Source organism: Haliotis rufescens, unplaced genomic scaffold (assembly GCF_023055435.1).
Source record: "Haliotis rufescens isolate VD_foot unplaced genomic scaffold, xgHalRufe1.0.p SCAF_13, whole genome shotgun sequence".
Taxonomy (NCBI): domain Eukaryota; kingdom Metazoa; phylum Mollusca; class Gastropoda; order Lepetellida; family Haliotidae; genus Haliotis; species Haliotis rufescens.
Window position 1 is genome coordinate 39,480,827 of NW_025963813.1, and position 14,618 is coordinate 39,495,444.

General features: G+C 39.6%; 1 protein-coding gene across 2 annotated transcripts; it reads left to right on the plus strand.

The window, feature by feature from the left end:
• Window positions 1–2,394: 2,394 nt before the first annotated feature.
• LOC124116537 (heparanase-like) lies at window positions 2,395–9,235 on the plus strand. Of its 2 annotated transcripts, XM_048394595.1 has the most exons (9): window positions 2,395–2,449; window positions 3,112–3,285; window positions 3,757–3,916; window positions 4,165–4,215; window positions 4,576–4,773; window positions 5,293–5,404; window positions 5,686–5,795; window positions 6,980–7,123; window positions 9,045–9,235. In XM_048394595.1, the coding sequence occupies exons 2-9, from the start codon at window positions 3,135–3,137 to the stop codon at window positions 9,217–9,219; spliced, it is 1,101 nt and encodes a 366-aa protein (XP_048250552.1). In that variant the 5' UTR covers window positions 2,395–2,449; window positions 3,112–3,134; the 3' UTR covers window positions 9,220–9,235. The 2 variants fall into 2 exon arrangements, with proteins under 2 accessions (XP_048250552.1, XP_048250551.1); XM_048394594.1 differs by lacking the exon at window positions 2,395–2,449 and having other exon boundaries at window positions 2,876–3,285.
• The last annotated feature ends 5,383 nt before the right edge of the window (window positions 9,236–14,618 follow it).

The following is a 14,618-nucleotide window of genomic DNA, read 5'->3' on the forward strand; positions in this document are numbered from 1 at the left end:
CTAGGCAAGGAACTCGAAGTTATGAGTGCTCCTCACACGAAAGCTGGTCTTGATGAAATGAAATGTGTGAGAGTAAATTACTCAGTTTGTATTAATTTCGCCTTGGTCTCGTCTGTGTAAGGTGTAACTCTATGAGATTAACGACAAGGGATGTGTCTATATAATTCCAGAACATCCAACATGTGGTAACCCTAATAACCCTAATTTACTCAGTTCCAAAAGTGCGTGATAAAGCTAAGACTAGATACCAAAAGAGATACACACACGCCCCATTCTTGACAGATAGTCTGAGCATTATCTAGATATTCATTAGAATTGTTCCAGGTTGCGAAATACACAACTTCCCTTATCTGTTGTCAAGGCTTGGCAGCACCTGCTGTCTTCCAGCACCTCAGCCGATATCAGAGATAATATACTTCTACATGAAGTAACAGTCAGCATGTTCCAGGATATCATCATCTTGTGTTTCATTGTATTGGCTTGGATACAGTCGTTCACTGGGTAAAAACTGACCACGTGTTACAGGTAATTGTTGGCGTCACCATCGCCGGCAGTCAACTGAGGTCCAGTCTGAAGTATCACAATGTCAGGTACACATAACATCTGTACAGCTACGTCTGATCGTTTTGTTGCATGAAGTATGTCACGTGGTTTACGGGCTTGTGCGCGGATCCTGGTTGGTCGGTGGGAAATAAAATAAACATAGAATGCATTTTTTAGGATCATCAGAATACATAAAGCAATAAAACCGTTTCCATAGCCACCAATAATCTCGATTTTACGTTTTTTGGCTATATCATGAGTATGTGTTTAAGAGTCAATATCAGATAGTGATGATACAAGGTGTTCGCAAGAAGGTGAGCGTACCCTGCCCCATCGGTGGCACCCGTCACAAACACATGCAAAGTCAAGTCAGTTGTTTATCTGAAAAACACGGGGACATATGTCAAAATAGCGAATTCCGTCAAACATAGTTTTTGTTACTGATGCGTCAAAAGTTTGAAATGTCCTCCACACGTCTTCCATAAAACGTTTTGAGACCTTTGACCCGTGAAGATCCGGGTTAGAATGGATCTTCAGCAACCAATGCTTGCCATAAAAGGCGACTATGCTTGTCGTAAGAGGCGACTAACGGGATCGGGTTGTCAGGCTCGCTGACTTGGTTTGATGCATGCCATCTTAACCCAATTGCGTAGATCGATGCTCATGATGTCGGTCACTGGATTGTCTGGTCTAGACTCGATTATTCAGAGACCGCTGTCATACAGCTGGAATATTGGTGTGTGCGGCGTTACAAACAACAACAAACCAACAAACTGAGGCCTTGAATGTTGCAACATTGAACGAATAGAACAAATTTTGAGTCAAATGACGCTCTTTAAAATATGGGTGAAATCTGGGATTGTACCTCTAAAGTTGAGAAAAGTCGATACCGAAGGCTGAAGTTGTTGGAATATTGCTCGAAATGTAGGACAAGTTGTTGGCTGGACAGTTGAAGTCTTGTGGATATATTTTTGTCACTCTGTAGCTTTATGTTTGAAAGAGTATCCATTCCACATCAAGCTGACACCTTATATATATTTAGTTATTTTCATGATATAGCAAAACGGTCGAACAATTGTTGCAATGTTCGCGTAGAACACAACACATACACCAAACATTGTAATCAGTATCCTAGCTTATCCATCCCAGAAAATGCCTAATCTCGTAGAAGAACCTGGACCATTTCACTGTCACATGTTTGTTCGGAGCCCGATTCAGGATACCGTAACCTACAGTTATAACAAACTCAAATGGACCACAACTTTAAGTTCGTTATAACCGTCTTTCGTTAAAAACATACATACATCTAGGCAGTAAACGCTGGGGACCAAAAATTATGTTCGTAATATCCGTGAGTTCGTTATAAGCGTATTCTACTGTACATGGCGTTGAGATAGCCATCATGCATGCGACATAAGTAATGGGTAAAAGTGATGTATCAAAGTAGACTGGTTATACACTAAAGTATGTACTTACTCATCGGTGTCTAGTGCCATAGCAAAGCTACGGATGCTATTATCGGTATAGCAATTGTTTCTTCACGATATTTACAGCTTCTTATTTGACCGGGCTGTCGGGTAGGCTGGTGGTAAGTTAAAGAGTCATGCTGAAGGTCCCGGTTTGTTTCGAAACATGGGTACCATGTGTGAAACTTATTTCTGGTGTCCCCGTCGTGATGTTGCAAGAGTATTGCTTAAAGACGCATAAAATATAACTCACTAAGGCACTATAATTTGAACATCAGTATATTTTCAAGAACTTCCCTGTTTTAACAGCTCTCCAAAACTGCTGGCTCTAGGAAAAGCTTTAGCACCGGGGTATCTGAGAATCGGAGGCTCATCAGTGGACGCGATGGTGTTTGACCCGACTCACAATATAGCCACTGGGTAGCAGTTCCAACTCCCAGGTGATAGCTGTATAAAATCGTTATATCTTCCTAGAAAAAAAGCTTATAAAAATGACTTTCACTCTACTTCCCAAAGGTACTACAGAGGCCATAATGGCTACACCGGGCTACCTGATACCAACTAAATATATAATCAATCTCCAACAAGAGTCGATTCATTTTGAATAAGCTTTTTGGTCATTCTATCAAACTACCACAGCTGTTGGTTTTCTCTGTACAAATGGAAATTTGACCGAAGTTTTATGCACAGTGGGTTCTGAAGGTTGGATTGAATTATACCTGTAGGGACATCTGACTTACAATAAAAGTTATATATTTTGCTGTACATTGAAACCTAATTTGTGCGGACCGTGGTAATATTGAAATCGCGTTTTCCGAACATCGCAGCTGAAGATGCTCACGTGTATAGAAAGGAACAGTACTTTGTTCCCACAATTAGTTAATCCGGACATTGCTTGACAGAGAACTTTGCCGAGGTTGCTGGTTGACACTGTATCAAATAACCATGTGACTGATGTATTTCTTTATTTACATAATCTTATTCCATCCGTCACTCTTTAAGATTCAGATATGAGCAAGTATGCCTGACTCATTATTGAAACTTATGAACGTGAACAACGTATTTTTAGAACATACGCAAATTGAGAAACACATATTTTCAGTAAACACCTGGGATGATCTCAACATGTATGTTCACAAGATTGGGCTAAAACTGGTGATTGGTCTCAACCTGATGCTCCGCGATGGAACTAAGTGGAACCCATCAAATGCTAAGCAGTTGCTCAAGTATTCCTCTGACAAAGGATACACTTTTGCAGGGATTGAACTGGGAAATGGTAGGTTTTGAAGCCATGTGTATGTCGCATCAACCACACCTAAATAATATCCCTGTGGGCAACAACTTAGACCTGTATGAGATGACCAAGAAAGATCGGTGGTCAGGTTGTTCATCTGCGAGCGTTCATATCGTACTCCAACAGCCTAGCCTGTCTGATCCGATTACCTTCATCCCACTGTAATATTGCTGTAAAGTTGCGGCTTTGAATAATAGACAAACACAACGTATAAATAGAGGATTATCTGCTTCATGCATATTGTCATCAGTGTTAATACTTGAAGAACGATTTAATATACAGTCAAATACCGTTGTGTACAGGTTAAAGGGGCGTACGTTAATACTTCGAGTACAACAGTGTTTGACTGTATTTTGTATATTTATTCACTTCGCGACAAATGTACCACAATTGATACAGGTTTTCCTGTCATGCTTGATGTATTTATTATCACTGTACATATTTTTCATTGAGAACCAAACTTGTACTATCGTCACTGGAATACTACTGTCAGTGATGTTCAGCTGGGAAGCGACTACAAGGAACTAAAACAAGTCCTTCAAGGAACGGCCTATAAGGACAGTCTCATCCTTGGACCTGACATAGCCGGTTATAAAGACAAGTACATTAAAACGTGTGTACCAAATCCACGTTGCACACCCTGTACAACGAGGGAATAAGCTGCATGGTGATCAGGGCTAGATTGTTGTTGTTAATCTTGTTGTTGCCATATCTATGACTAGTTTGTACTCTTATTAGCATTCTCTATGTTAGAAAAAACATCACACATCAGATGTGCTATTTGCACAAATGCTAACGACGGCAATGCTAAAGTACTTTCTTTGTCCATACCAACTCTCCAATGTGGCCGTGCATTTCCAGCTTCCTGTCCCATGGTGGAGCCAGTGTCATAGACGTATTGACCATCAATCAGTGAGTGTACTTCAGGGACTTCAGGGACATTGACTACAATACAGTTTCAATGTCACGTGTAACAATTGAGGGTCAACTTACATAGTCAGCACATTGCAGATGACAACATATATATTCCGAAATAATAGGTAGAGGTAGCAATGGGATAGTAACTGCTGTACATGTTGGTAGAATTCTAGGAAGATGGATTGAAAAGATTAAATTGATCACTCTGTGTAACTTCTATATCATCAAGAACAGGAATGTGTTAATGACTAAATAATGAGAGGGATGAAGACAGAAATGAGCATTTGTACAGCTGATTGTTGCATGTACAGAAACGCGGTGGAGATTTGCTGTATGAATTATTAATCTCTTCAGTTACTACTTTGATGGACACACCGCCAAACTGAAAGACTTTTCTAACTATTCTATAATGGATCATCTTATACCTGAACTACAGACAGTGATGAGTACGATCCGAAGCTATAATGGTCTGGTGGCGTGGTTAGGAGAGACATCGTCCGGCTATGGGGGTGGCACACCTGGCATAGGCAACAGATATGTGGCTGGCAATCTGTGAGCATTTTAGTTATCCTACTGATTTTCGAGTTATATTTCTTTCTGATTTCGATTGAAACTTTTTCTGGCTCACACAAAACTATCAAAGATCGAATACAGCATACGGATGTCAGCGGGAACATCTTCGAGGGAGTGCAAGCATACGTTGATGTAGATGCAGATTGTCAATTTATGCTTGATAGGTGGTAATGATTGGTGTTCTTATGTCCGTTGAAACTCGAAATAATGAAAAATAATTGTAAATCGTGTCGATTTGACGTGTAGAAGTTCACGTTTACACGGGTATTACATGACGCTGCTGCTGATGTCTGAAGCGCCTCTGCAAAACAATTCTATATGGCTGAAATATTGCCGATGTGACGTTAAATCTTGACTCACTCACTCACTCACTCACTCACTCACTCACTGTAAACAATTATATTTCGTTTTATTATGATGCAAAAAGTGGCATGTTTTGAAAGGATCACTGTGTGTGTATGTAATATAAAAATGTTGACTGTCATATCCTTATTCCAGGTGGCTTGATAAACTTGGTGTATCAGCAAAATACGGCTTAAAAAGAGTCCTTCGCCAGTCACTCTTCGGAGGGCATTATTCACTTATTGACAATAACAACGACCCTACCCCCGTGAGTATACGTATGTACTGTAAACATGTCCTTAGGTCACGTTAACGATCGCCAATGTCATTGTGTCGGTGCTCCGTTGTCGGAATTCCGCATCATAAAAATTCAACTGCACCTACTGTGTGCAAAGGCCGACTGCATTGGGTTTTGGGTGAGCAGGCTGTTTGACTTGCATCATCCTATCACAGCATCAACTGCTGGTTTACATGTCAAGACACATTTGACAGCTTAAAGTACAACATTGCCTCTCTTATAGTGACGCACACCATAATGCCTTTTGACAGGACTACTGGTTGACGCTTCTTTACAAGAGACTTGTTGGCAACAAGGTATTTGATGTTCCATCTTCATCTAACAACCTCCGTCTGTATGCCCACTGCACGAACCTTAACAAGTGAGTTGTTTAGTCACACACTTTATTCTAAACCTCTTGAAATAGTTTACTAGCAAGCGTTCACCTAAATTGCACACAGACATTTTCCAACCTTCAAACAATTTACGAAATACCCATGACATCACAGTAGAAATCACAGACACAACCAACATTATAGCAAGGAATTAGAGTGAGTGATCGAGTTCAGTTCAACGCCGAATTTGAACACTATTCAAGTTATATCACGGCGTGTTATGGTATGGAAGCAAAGCACAAAGTGATGCAGGTTTAAAACCTCTTGTGAAACCCACGAGCACCGGTATAGCCCTGACAAACCTAGAAACAAATTGGGGTGAATTCGGGATTTGAACCCACGATCATTGGTTTATTGCGAGACCAAGGGATGAAACTCTGCACAGAGAATTGTCGTGCCCTACACGAGACCCGTACCTCCACTGAAAAGTAGTGCATGGACATGCTTGGAAGACATGGATACATTTAATTAAAGTAAATGTACTATTTGGTTTTTCAGAGACAAATAATGATGATCCCAGAAAAGCAATATTCTAACTCCTCCGTAGCACTACTTCAAAATACTTTTCAAACAAAGTCAACATTCCAAAATATTCAAGGTAAACTTCATAGATCTGGTACGCATTTCATCTAATTGTGTGAATGTTCTACATGCAATAAATGTATGTTTAACACAACAACAACAACATTATATCAAAGTTAAGATGGACACAAACATTGAAATTAACAACACAATTACACCTTTGCAAAAAGCTCTCAGCTCATTGACTCTTATGATATCCTTACATGTCGCCAACTGAATTGTACAGAAAGTTCACAAAATGGCAATTTGGCAAATCAAATGGCTAGATTTCTTGGATATGCATATGTCCTGAATACATTTCATTCGAGTTCACAAGCCACAAAGCCCTTTTTCCATGTAATGTTTTTATTTCATGTGACAATCCTGTGGTTGCCAGCAGAATCTACGTATAGTGACTATGCAAGTGAACAGAGCGATTGTGACCTAACAAACAAATGACGTCAGATCACACAAAATGACGTCATGTCCGTCATTTGCATGGACGGTAAACAAAACAGCGGCTGGCAAAACAAATAACTGGAATTCACGAACGTAATGTTAAAAATCATATATACTGACATTTGTTATGACATCATCGGTTATGTTTCAGCGTGTACAACTACATGCCTGGCAGTATAACAGTGTATGCCCTTAACCTAAATAGTGACCCCGTAATCCTTACCATATCGGATCTCAACATCAAAAGCGTGGACATATTCTGGCTGACTCCAGAGGGAGGAGATTTGAAATCACAGTTTGTATATAATTTGTTTTCTTTCAACCATTTAGCTTAATGATTTTTCAAGTATCACAAACTCATCAGTCAGAAAATATTTCATTGTGAATGTTGTCAAATGCCGAGGATAATGATAAGAGGCACTGACATAGGTGAGTAATATAAGACCATTTGCTGATGACACATCTTTGTATGTGATCATAGGAGATCCTGGTATAGCTGCTCATGGTCTAAATAATGACTTGGACAGAATTTCGGAATGGGCTGCTAGATGTCAAGTTACATTTAGTCCCGACAAATCTTAATCTATTCAATTTACCCTTAAAGTAAACCCAAGTCGCAAACCTAATTTATATATGAAAGGTACACAAATCGATGATGTGCAAAGTCATAAGCACATTGGTATTACTTTACAAAGCAATTGTACATGGAAAATGCACATTGATGATATTGTTAGGAAATGTTATCCTCTGGTTAATTGTTTAAGAAGTTATAAATATCGTCTATTACGAACTACCTTAGAAACTATGTACAAATCATTTAATTTACCAATTTTTTATTATTGTTACAACTGTACCAATGAACAAGCTTACGTATTGGAAAAAGTACATGCTCTCAGAACCATATTTGGCGCTGTCAAAAGTACGAGTCATCAGGAGATTTACAATGAAAGTAATTAAAAGACAGAAGATACAGTTCAAAAGTGGTTATATTTTACAAAATGAATAACCATTTCTCCCCGGAATATCTTTGTAGACTTATTCCTAATACAGTTTCGGAAAACACAAATTATGACTGAAGGGATAAAACTAATCTTCAAACAGCGAAGTGTAAAAAACAAAAGCTTATACAGATGCATTTATACCAGTTACAACACAACTTTGGAAGATGTTACCAGAAAACCTGACGGGGGCCGTTACACAATTTAAGAATTTGCTTCACGTAATGGGAGATAATGGTATACACTGGGATTTAAAGTATGGAAGCAGATTATGTCAAATTATTCACAGTCGCCTCAGGCTTGGCTGCAGCGATCTTATCGCAAATCAGTATGATAGATATATCTTTGACACAAAAACTTGTCCCTATGGATATCATACCGAAGATACTTTACACTTACTTTTTGTGTGTACACATTACTATGTTCTTCGAAATGAAATGTATTTTTACCAACATTGTTTTTTTTTACAAACAGTGCTATGCGGAAATTCGTATTTGAATAAGGGAGAGCAAATTCTGATATTAGATTCTTTTCAAAACGTCATATTAAAAACTGTTCAGTTAAATGAATTGCTTAATATAAACTGCAAATAGACTTGTATATACACATCCAGCTTGACATGTACAATTCATTTGTTACATCTAACCTTCATTGATGTATTTATTGTAATATGTCCTATGTGTAATGGAGCGGTATAAACATAAGCGCTTCCCTTGTTTTCCAATCCATTTTCACATTTTTGTGAAAATACATATGTTTAAACCACATGGGTGAGTGTATGTTGAGTTGCTGAAGTTTATCTGAGCACACACACACACCATGGAGACAGGACAAACTGCAGGTCCATATGAAACAAATAATTGATATAATGTGCAACTTCCCCTTGGCTAGGCTTTGGAGTACGATATGAGTGAGTGAGTGAGTTGGGTTTAACGCCGCTTTTAACAGTATTCCAGTTATATAACGGTGTGTCAGCTTTATGTGGGAGGGAAGCCCGAAGTGATGCAGGTCTCAGACGTTTGCCACTTTGGTGAAACCGACGAGCATGTGTATGGTGCTGACAAACCTAGAAATCGGGATTCGAACCCACAATCACAGGTTTCTTGCGTGCCCAAGAGACGCAACTCTGCACAGCGAATCGCGGCGACTGAAAGAACAGAAATATGATCAATGCATAATGTGCTGACAAATAAAACAGTTTTGATTTATTTTTTCCAGAAAAGTACAGCTCAATGGCAAGACACTGGAACTTGTCCACAACCACATACCACACATGACACCAAAAACTTTGGGAACTGGGACAATGAGAGCACCTGGATTTGGGTTCATCGTTATTCCCGACGCCAACATAGCGGCATGCCGCCCACAAAGCCATGGTCCCATTATCGGATAATTGAACCAGCATTCTGTTTTCCTCAACGTTTTAATAAACGTTTTTTTCAGAAACGCCATGATGTTTGTGTTTTTAAAATGTAGGCGTGTGTTGAAATATGTTAGACAAAAAACATAGCAAACTGAGCAAACCAATGAATAACTGACATTTACGGAACAAAAGGTTTTCCAAAACAAATCTCCTGTTTCAAAGAAGACATAAGACGGTTGTTTACCTCCATATTTCACAGGCTGCGTGATGGGCGGATCCAATAACCCTGTGCTTATTAATCGTTATCAAATGTTTCATTCACTCTGAAAGCTGTTACCTTGATTAAACAACTTTTGAGCAAGAGTCGTTTGACGCTCTAGGGAATGTTATTTGAAACTACATGGGGACGGATGTCATCTAAAACTAAAATGTTAAAATTAAGCTTAATAATGTTGTTGGTGGCGTAAAATAAAGAAAACATGGATATATATTTTGAAACACCAGTTGTTTGGTGTGCTTCCAATTGTTGTACTAATCAGGCAAACACAGTTTGAAAAAAGACTGTGCTCGAAATTTAATTCTTGTTTCACATTTTGTGAAATATAGGTAAAAGGGTAACAGCCAATAGATGACAGATCAATACTTTTTACTTAATAAATTAAAGAAGAAAATAAAACACTCTGGACAAAAATGCAAACCTGAAAATTAAGAAATAGTCACAAAAGGCTTATGTAAGAAATGCATAGACACATATTAATCATAGTGTTTTGTGGCAGTAGAGATTGTTGTTGGTTAATTCCTGGGCATTGTCAGTTGCAGCAAACGACTGAGGCGCTCATATAATATCAACAGCTGCAGTGAAGATGTACCCGGAAATGTGATTAGTTGTTGAGGACAGCACTTGAAAGTTCGAGGGGTTTTGTGACGAGACATATTCTAAAAGTCTGGCCGGCATGATGCGGGCGATTTGAGGCCTTTAACGACATGCATCTACTTGCACAGTGCAGAAGGAATACCTAACTCAAAACACCAGAAACCTGCGGGCATCCAACACTTTTCCGGTTTCAACTAAGGCGGGCACTCGTGAAGAGCAACCTCCTCGTGGTGAGTGCTGGGTAATGCTAATCGCTCTTCCCCCGTGTGGAACCGGGGCAGAATATTTCCACAGCCTCCCATTGCTGGTCGTATGAGGCGACTAAAATGGGCAACCTGTTTGCCGTGGGTTGCGTCCCTGTGTCGGCGGAGGACGGGAGTCTGGTAGTTGAGGGCACTGGTTCCTGGAACTGTGTTCCTTTGCCCAACACACTACTTCGACCCTTACTTCGCCTAGACGGGTGGTAAGATGGGCCCGGTCTTATCAATCGGCTGGTCATGCCGGGCCCTGTGCGTAATATTGTGTATGCACACCTGTGTTGTATTATAATGTGTATTTTGGTCTTGGCCATGCATACTTTGTATGAATTAACACTTTTGGATGAAATAAATTGCCTAGAGTCTTACGCCAGAAGGCGGTGGCTCATGGGCCAATCTGGTAATGTTGACCGCTGAATTCTGTATGTCTCTAAATTATTGTTATTCGCAGAACCAGCTTGGCAATAAATTTAGTAGACAAATATAGCTATTTATGTCATATTTGCTGGAGTATAACACCCCTGTAGCCCTGGTGTTTGCATTTTGGATATCCAATGCAATAAGACACTGTCCTTGTTGACACTCGCTGGTGGGTGGGGAGCAGGGGTGCAGAACCACTTCCTTTCATTATGTCAAAAAAACACTCTGGTTCGAAAAGAAAACATCTAGATGCTAGCTCATCTGATGACGAAACTGATCTGCAATTAGATTCCTGGGCTCGGTTCATTGTAATCGAGGCTTCTGATCATCAGCCTTTGAAATTGAACCCATTTGCTATTTCTAAGGCCATCAATGGTTGTTGTGATACGGTTGACAATGTTACCCGCCTCCGTAATGGCTCCATTCTTGTGGAATGTGCCAGGAAACAGCAATCTCTAAACCTTTTGTCCATCAGCCAGTTTGCAAATGTAGAGGTTGCTGTTTCAGCACATAGAACATTGAACTCGTGTCGAGGCATCGTGAGAGACAGAGCCCGATGTTTAGCTGACATGAACGAAGATGAGATTGTGACCGAACTAACCAAACAAGGTGTTACAGCTGTCAAGCGTTTCACCAGAAAACAGGATAATAACATCATCCAGACAAACACCTATCTTTTTACTTTTTCCCTTTCAACAATTCCAAAATCTATCAAAGCTGGGTACTTTAATATCGGAGTGGAAGTTTATGTTCCAAACCAACTCCGATGTGATAAATGTCAACATTTTGGACATGGTGCCAAGACCTGTACTCTCAGAACTGTCTGTGTGCGCTGCAGTGGCTCTCATGAGAACACTGAGTGCACTGATGCCATTAAGTGTGCAAATTGCGATGGGGACCACTTGGCCTCATCCAAAAATTGTCCACACTTTCACCTTCAATCTCAAATACTAAAAATTAAACACACCAACAATATCTCTTTTTATGATGCTAAAAAGCTAGTTCAGTCACAATCTCCGAATAACTCAACAAAATCATACTCAGCAGCAGCAACTGTCACTCCTGTTGTCAAGGCTACAACAGTATCTGTAGGATGCCAAACAACCATCTCTTGGGTTTGTAATCAGCAGATGCTACAGGACAATACAGCTCAAACATCTTCAAGTGCAACAACACGAGCAACTTCAGCTTCACAGACGGAGCTAGTGGAATCCAGCAGAACAGACCCAAAATCATCTACAATTATTGAAGACATACCTTTAACTAAAACTGAAAAAAAGAAACTGAAAAAAACGGCCAGGGCCCTCCAACACTTGGAGGTGCCTTCTTCTGAGCCTACACCTGTTAAGGTTCAAAATCAATTTGAACCTTTGGCGATGGAGGTCACTCCTTCTCCAACAGGCCATGGGAGTGGACCTCCCTCCCGCTCCAGAACCCCAGTAGAACCACCATGACCTGTTCTAACCTGATAATACAATGGAATTGCAGGGGACTAAAAAACAATTTTAATGATTTGCAGCTATTAACACAAGATTTCAAGCCATCAGCCTTTTGTTTGCAGGAAACGTACTTTAAAACTACTGATCAACTAAACATTAGACACTACGACTCCTATCATTTCTTTTCACCTCCAGGGGCTAAAGCCACTGGAGGTTCTTCAATCTTGGTGAGGCAGGGTGTTATTCATAGCCCTGTTCCTCTCAATACCCCTCTACAAGCTACCGCAGTTCGTATCACTATGCACATTGTTTTTACTCTGTGCTCTCTTTACATTCCTCCATCTACATCTCTTCAGCAAACCGATCTTCAAGCTCTCTATGACCAGCTTCCTAAGCCCTGTATTATCATGGGCGATATGAACGGTCATAATCCACTTTGGGGTAGTGATCGTACAAGTAGTAAAGGCAAGCTCTTAGAAGATTTTATTTCCAACAATAATCTATGCCTTTTTAACGATAATTCCAACACATATTTACATCCTGGTACAGGCACTTACTCTTCTTTGGATTTGTCTATTACTGATTCAAAACTGTTGAATGAATTTGAGTGGCTGGTCCACGATGACCTCTGTGGAAGTGACCACTTTCCAACCATATTAAATCCTATTACCCCATCTGATGTTCCTCCATCATCTCGATGGAACTTTACAAAAGCCAACTGGCCTCTATATGCCATTCTCTGTACAGAAAAACTAACACCTGATCATTTCACTGACGTTACTGACTCAATACAATGTTTTTCTGATGAACTTATCAATATAGCTGAAAAATGTGTTCCTAAGTCCTCTGGAATTCCCCACATACGTAAACCATGGTTTACCGATGACTGCAAGCAAGCTAGGAAGGCGAGGAAAAAGGCTGAGCGTTATTTCCGTCGCCATCCTATGGTCCATAACTTAAACAAATTTAAAATATTAAATGCTAAGGCAAGGCGAACATTTAAACAAAGTAAACGCCAATCTTGGCGACATTATGTGTCAAAAATAAATTCTCGGACGCCCATGTCCAAGGTATGGAACATGGTCCAAAAAATCAAAGGTAAGGGCACTAAATCTAGTATTCACCATCTTAAAGATGGGGACCAACTCCTAACTCATAAATCAGATATTGCTAATAAAATTGGTGAAACTTTGGCAAAACACTCTTCCTCATTAAACTATGTACCTCAATTCCAAAAGTATCAAAAACAGCAAGAAAAGAAACCTATTAATTTTAATTCAGATAATGGGGAAGATTATAATGAACTATTCTCTATTCATGAACTCCATACTGCCCTTGAACAAGCTCACGATACTGCTACAGGAGCTGATAACATACATTATCAACTCCTGAAGCACTTACCCGAATCTTCCTTAGAAACACTATTGAATATTTTTGATGTCATTTGGACCTCAGGGAAGTTCCCTCCTTCGTGGCGTGATGCTATTGTTGTCCCGATACCCAAGCCCGGTCGAGATCATACTGACCCATCAAATTACCGACCAATATCATTGACAAGCTGCGTTTGCAAAACCATGGAACGCATGATAAACAATCGTCTCGTATGGTACCTGGAATCCAATAATCTTATTACTAATATACAATGTGGTTTCCGGAAAAACAGAAGTACCATCGACCATTTGGTTCGCTTAGAATCATTTGTAAAAAATGCAATAATAAATAAACAACATGCAGTGGCTATCTTTTTCGATCTAGAAAAAGCATATGACACTACATGGAAACATGGTATTTTAAAAGATTTACATGACTTTGGATTACGAGGCCGTTTGCCTCAATTTATATCTGAATTTTTAACTGACAGGCACTTTCAGGTCCGCGTGGGTTCTACCCTGTCTGATCATTATAATCAGGATCAGGGTGTCCCACAAGGTAGCATCTTGTCTGTCACATTGTTTAGTATTAAGATAAATAGTTTGTCCAAAGTTTTAAATGATTCGATTGATGGATCGCTCTTTGTGGATGATTTTAATATTTCGTGTCGTGGCAAAAACATGCATACTATTGAAAGGCAGCTTCAGCTATGTTTAAATAAAATCCAGAAATGGTGTCTTGAAAATGGTTTTAAATTTTCAAAATCTAAAACCAACTGTATACATTTTTGTAGGAAATATAAACCCCATAAAGATCCAGAATTAATTTTAGATAACACTCCCATTAAAGTTGTAACGGAAGCCAAATTCTTAGGTCTAATATTCGATCATCATTTGACCTTTCTGCCCCACATAAAATACTTAAAGAATAGGTGCTTGAAGGCCCTAGATTTATTAAAAGTTGTCTCAAATTGTAAGTGGGGAGGGGATCAAAAAACCCTCCTCCAACTATATCGAACACTTATCCGCTCGAAACTTGATTATGGCTCCATCATATATGGTGGGGCCT

What these genes read in the sequence shown, in the direction of transcription:
- LOC124116537 (XM_048394594.1), top strand. Translation starts at nt 3,030, where the DNA reads ATGCCTGACTCATTATTGAAACTTATGAACGTGAACAACGTATTTTTA. An exon ending in ATAACAACGACCCTACCCCC is followed by an intron (nt 5,405 to 5,685) that starts GTGAGTATACGT and finishes GCCTTTTGACAG; the next exon opens with GACTACTGGTTGACGCTTCT. An exon ending in CACTGCACGAACCTTAACAA is followed by an intron (nt 5,796 to 6,979) that starts GTGAGTTGTTTA and finishes GTTATGTTTCAG; the next exon opens with CGTGTACAACTACATGCCTG.